Source organism: Camelus dromedarius, chromosome X, assembly GCF_036321535.1.
Source record: "Camelus dromedarius isolate mCamDro1 chromosome X, mCamDro1.pat, whole genome shotgun sequence".
NCBI lineage: Eukaryota > Metazoa > Chordata > Mammalia > Artiodactyla > Camelidae > Camelus > Camelus dromedarius.
Genome location: NC_087472.1, coordinates 14,435,729 through 14,440,911, shown reverse-complemented (window position 1 = coordinate 14,440,911; position 5,183 = coordinate 14,435,729). Strand labels below are relative to the sequence as shown.

Genomic DNA, 5,183 nt, shown 5'->3' with positions numbered 1-5,183 from the left:
AGGGCCACTACTATCCTGCCAGCACCATTAGGTTCCCTGACCCAGCGGCTCTATCTCACTCTTTGCCTTTAAAACAGCTTACTTCTAGGCTTACCGCTAAAATTCTATTGGTTCCCTGATCTAACTCCTCATTGGCCCATTTGTAGTACTTCATTTGCATGAAGCTCACTCCTGATTGGTTATTTCTCTCATTCCTGATTGGTCCTTTTCCCTCACTCCTGATTGGTTATTTCTCTCACTCCTGATTGGTCCATTTCTACAAAGCTTGTTCCTAATCAGTCAGCCTTTGTTATACCTTATTTGCATATGATGTTGCAAAGTGTAAACTGGCAGCCTAGAAAAGCCTGTGTAAACCTACAGATGGGGTCCAGAGCTTAGAGTGTTAACTCCTCTGGGCCCACTAGCGTAATAAACCTGAGTTCTCCAACTCTCCGAGTGCGGGGATCCAGGTTGCTGTCAAAACTGAGCTGTAACACATTTTTCTGCAACAATGACCATAATGAAGCATGTGCATTTCAATAGTCTTGAAAACATGATGGGATTTGGGTTGGGTTGGGTTTAGAGAAAGATTAGATGAAACCACGAAAGGGCTTTTAAGCCCAAAAGCAAGAAAAAGACCATCAATGAGGGCAAATGAATACCTGAGAGGAACTTGCAGTATCTACGGCAAACATAGACTAAGAGGAGTGCTTAGAAATCACTGTGGGGTGAAAAGTAAACACAGTGGGGCAACAGAGGAATTCACGAATAAAGAAATACACATGGCCAGCAAAAATACCAGAAAGGAAAAAAATGAGCTTGTGGGTTTCATCAGACTCCATAGTGCAGAGTTATCAGAGAAATTCAAATTACAGGTACAATTGTTGACTCTCCCGGTTTTCTGTGGAGACGGTGGGCGAAGGGGCAGAGCATTCTGAGTGGGCCTTCGGTACAGAGGCCAAATAGCGGTCCAGAGCCTCCGGGCCTCCACGCCCCTGCTCTAGGGCATTCTGCAAGAGGATCCCGCACCTCCTTCCAGTGCGCTGTGGCCCTCTTGCTCTCTTCTAGGGAGTGCGGGAGAAGGTGGGTCCTGCGAGCGGGTTGGGTCCAATGGATGGAGCTGGCCCAGTGGCAGCAGCTCGGAGGCACTCGGAAAGGGGGCGTGGCCAGGCTAGGGGCGGGGTTACGCTGGTGGCTGCTGCTCTGGGAGCGGGAGAGGGGGCGGAGCTCTCAGCCACGGAGGAGAGACCGAGGGCGGGGTGGGCGGCTCGAGGCCTCGCATCCACCTAACCGGCCCCTTGCGCTGCGGTCGGCCGGCGGGGCTTGCGCGGGTCCGGGCCCATGGCGGCGTCGGCGGCCCTGTCTGCGGCTGCAGCGGCGGCGGCCCTGTCCGGGCTGGCGGTGCGGCTGTCGCGCTCAGCTGCAGCCCGCGGCTCGTACGGCGCCTTCTGCAAGGGGCTCACGCGCACGCTGCTCACCTTCTTCGACTTGGCCTGGCGGCTGCGCATGAACTTCCCCTACTTCTACGTCGTGGCCTCCGTGATGCTCAACGTCCGCCTGCAGGTGCGGATCGAGTGAGCACCCGCGGCCACCTCCAGGCCGCGACGACAGGGTTGCAGGCATGAAGAACGGCGGGGCCCGGGGCCGGCGGGACGCGGCCGGGAAGGAGGAGGAGCGCCCCGGGCCCCAGAGCCCAAGATCTCCGCGGAGGACAGGGCCACTGAGCACTCGAGCCCCCGAGCCCCGGCTCCGGTCACCCACGTCGCGGCCGGTGACAGACTGCACAGAAACTGGCAAGAACGGGACCGTTTCGTCGAGCTCCAGAAAATTATTTGATTGCAGCCGACCTGTTGCCTCACCTTGGCCGAAGGCGGGGAGCAGAAGGAAGAAATTCTGCTGCAGGAACGTGAATGACTGGCCCTGACCGAAAAGGTAGGAGGCCAAAGGTTGGACTTGCAGGCTGGAGGGAGGTGGTTGCCATGACATCTAGACGTCCAGGCCCCTTGGTGGTTTGGGGGAGATGTGGAAGGGACCTGAGGAAGCCAACCCAGAAAGCTTCCAAGCCGAGAGCTGGAGAGGCAGAGCAGCTGCAGGTCTCTGGACTCACTTGTCCGGTTTCCAAGATGGGGTGAGGGGCGGTGGCCTCCGCATCTCGGAGGGTCAGCAGTTCACCTGCGGAGGCCCTGGCGTCCCCACCTGCCCATGGCCCCAGTGGTGTCACTTGAACACTAGGTCCGGGGAAGGCCCTAGAGTAGAAAAGATGCTGCCACCCTTCCCCTCCACCCCTGGGAGGCAGCCTGGAAGGATGGTTGTGTTCTGGGCCAAACCTCAGGTCTGTCTCCTCAGCCCTTCTCAAAACCGCCTCCTGCTGGGTCTCTGCTTCTGCTGTTCCTGTTGCTCCCCTCCCCGCTCTCCGAGGGCTTCCTCCAAAGCTCTGCATCTAGGGACAAGGAAGAGTGGGAAAGACACGCTCCTCCCTGTTCCTCCCACGGTCTTGCTCTACTGCCATCTCAGCCACGCTCCCTCCAGCTCCTGCCGGTGCCCTCCGGGTGCCACAGAAGCGGTCCTCCAGCCCTGACAGCCTCCAGCAGCTCCCTTGTCCCAAGGATTTGGGAAAATGGGGATCTCCCTGAGTGGAGGGCAGCTCTCAGTCTGCGGAGGGAGAGCAGGTGGAGAAGGGGCTTGCAGAGGAGGTGACGCTTGGAGAGACAGGGACCTCTTTGGGTGAGGAGGCAACTCTCAAATCCCCATCTCTTTCTTTCAGGAACTGGTGTTTGTAGGAGGTGACCCACCCCTTCTCTGGTCTTGTCAAGAGAGTCAGATCCCTGCCCTGGGCACCCCTGGTCCTAGAGCTGCCTGGGTAGCAGCCTAGAGAAGGGACTGACCCAGGAGAAGAGGAAAGGCCTTCCAGGCAGAGACCCCAAGTGGGGTGGCCCAGTGGTCCAGTCCTGGCATGGGGAAGGAAGGAGGGACTTAGTGACACACACTCTGGGGAGCTCTGTTCTCCCCACGTACTGACTGGGGAAGCTGGGCTCTGGGAGGGAAGAGCTCTGCCCTTGTGACACATGAAAGAAGTGGGGGAGCTGCATCTGCCTCTAGGCCTGCACCCCCCCACACACACCAGTCTTCTGGAAGTGGGGTGGGGGAGGGGAGCAAGGATCCCAGGGGACCCAGAGAGAGCGGGGCCCACAGAAGAGAATGTGGCGAACTAGCTTTCATTAGGGTGTATGGGAGGCCACCGGGAAGGCCAGGGGACAGTCTGAGCTGAGGTGGGCATGGGAGAGATGAGTCCCAGGACCCCTTCGGGTGCTGGGGTCCTCGCCCACAGAGCCTGGCCTCCCCACCACACCCCACCCCAAGCTTGACCAAGGGCTCCTCAGTGAGGAGGGGCACAGGCCTCTCAGTTTGGGTGGTGGGGTGGGGAGGGAGGGGCTGTTGGGTGGCTTCTGGGATCATGGTGTCACCAGGAGAGGAAGGGTAACCTGGGTGGGATGGGCTGAGACCCAAGCGTGACCCCATCTTTCTATCCCCAGGGCAGCCCCCATGCTGAGGATCACACAAGAGAGTCTCCTCTGGATGGGCTTGGATTGGTCGTGGCTGCGCGACTGACTGCGGACTAGGAGCAGGGCAGAGGGGAGCCAGGAGAGACGCTCACTCATGCCTAAAATCAGTCCCACAACTGCTCTGGCAACTGCTTGCTCCTGGTCCACGTACCTAGTGTTCCTGGGACTGAGAATCACGGCAGCCTGGTGGGCCCTGGGGACAGAGTGGCCGATCCTCCCACCATCTGCCCTCCTCAGCTGCCCAGCTGGAGCACAGGTCCTGGGTGAAGATCTCTGCCTGCCCCTCCCTGGGGCCTGCGGCTGGTTGGAGACCACCATGTGCCCCCTGCGGATTCCACAGATGGGGCCTGATGGCTTCCTTCCTTGTACCAAGTCGCCTGGGAGCCCCTGGTCCTGTTGGCCCCTCCTCCACCCCAACCCTGTCCCCCCAGGACCACTTCTGGGAGCTCACTAGCCAGCTGACTCCATCCATGGATATCCACGGACAGCCTCTGAGAGACTGTGACATGGGGCTACGTGGGAGGAGAGGGGCAGGGGATGAGAAACCTTGGGAATGATACACAGATGTGCCCCTTTTAAGCCCAGGTCTCACCCTCTGGGAGACTCGATCCCCAGCTCCAGCCTCTTCCTGGGCCAGCCAGGCAGGGAGGAGGAGGCTGAGAATGGCATGAGAAAGGCTTTTCACTGACCGTGTGTGAGAGAGTGGGTGTGAGTGTGAGTGTGCCCGCGCACACACTAGTGGCTGGGCACTGCCGCGGGAATGGAGCCATTGAGCAGGGTGAGCTGCGCTGAGTGCCCTGTCCTCCCTGCGGAGCTGCCTGGGGCCCAGGAGGCCACTTCTCAACAGAGAGAAAGCATGCTGGAGCCTCAGGGGCCCCTGGCCTCGGAGCCCCCACCCCTGCAGAGCGGCTGCACCCCGTGGGAGGGGCAGGGGAGGTCCGCGGGGGCCCTGGCTGAGGCTGTCTGGGCTCCAAGGGACTGTCCCAGGAAGGTGAGAGTTCCTGTCCCTGCTTTGCTTACCGTTTGGCCTTGAGTCATTAGCTGCTTCTGCTTTCCCGCCTCTTCCTTGTGCCCCCACTGGGCCCTTGCTGCTTGATGGGCCCTCCATGCACTTTATTTATTTGTAGTCTGTTTTTCAGGCAGTGAAGCTTCTACAAAATCAGAGACACCGACTTGAATAAGATGACTTTCACTTTTCTGTGATTAACTGGGCACCGGTCAGCACAGTCAGGGCAGAGAAATGTTCTTGTTTCAGGTGTTGTCAAATCTTGTTGTCTGTCTAAGTTAAGAAAAGAGTCCTTTGAGTTCAATACAATAAAATAAACACTGGAGGCCTCCTGTTTCCAGTTTGGCGCAGCCTTGGAGGAGAGAGGGGCCAGTGGGGAGAGCGGCCCACCCTGGTGGCCAGGAGCTGGGGGAGGGGAGCACCCTGAGGGCTGTGAGAGGGGACTGGGGCCTGGTCAGAGGAGGCTCTGAGACTGGGCTTGACCTGGACCTCTGCCCCCATCAGGAGAAGTCGGCAGCACAGGCCTGGCCCAAGAGGTGGCAGGTTGTCCCAGTTTGTTCCAGTCACAGCCTTTATTTGAATCAACTAACACCTAAGTCTTTCCTTCATTTTAGAGCCTGATGTTAGAGAGCGCT

General features: G+C 58.8%; 1 protein-coding gene across 1 annotated transcript; it reads left to right on the top strand.

Annotated features, from left to right (window-relative positions):
- The first annotated feature begins 1,226 nt into the window (after nucleotides 1–1,226).
- Nucleotides 1,227–4,884, top strand: LOC116150856 (small integral membrane protein 10-like protein 2A). The gene is made up of 2 exons (XM_031446068.2): nucleotides 1,227–1,911; nucleotides 3,513–4,884. Exon 1 carries the CDS (start codon nucleotides 1,321–1,323, stop codon nucleotides 1,555–1,557), a length of 237 nt encoding a protein of 78 aa, XP_031301928.2. The 5' UTR covers nucleotides 1,227–1,320; the 3' UTR covers nucleotides 1,558–1,911; nucleotides 3,513–4,884.
- Nucleotides 4,885–5,183: the final 299 nt, after the last annotated feature.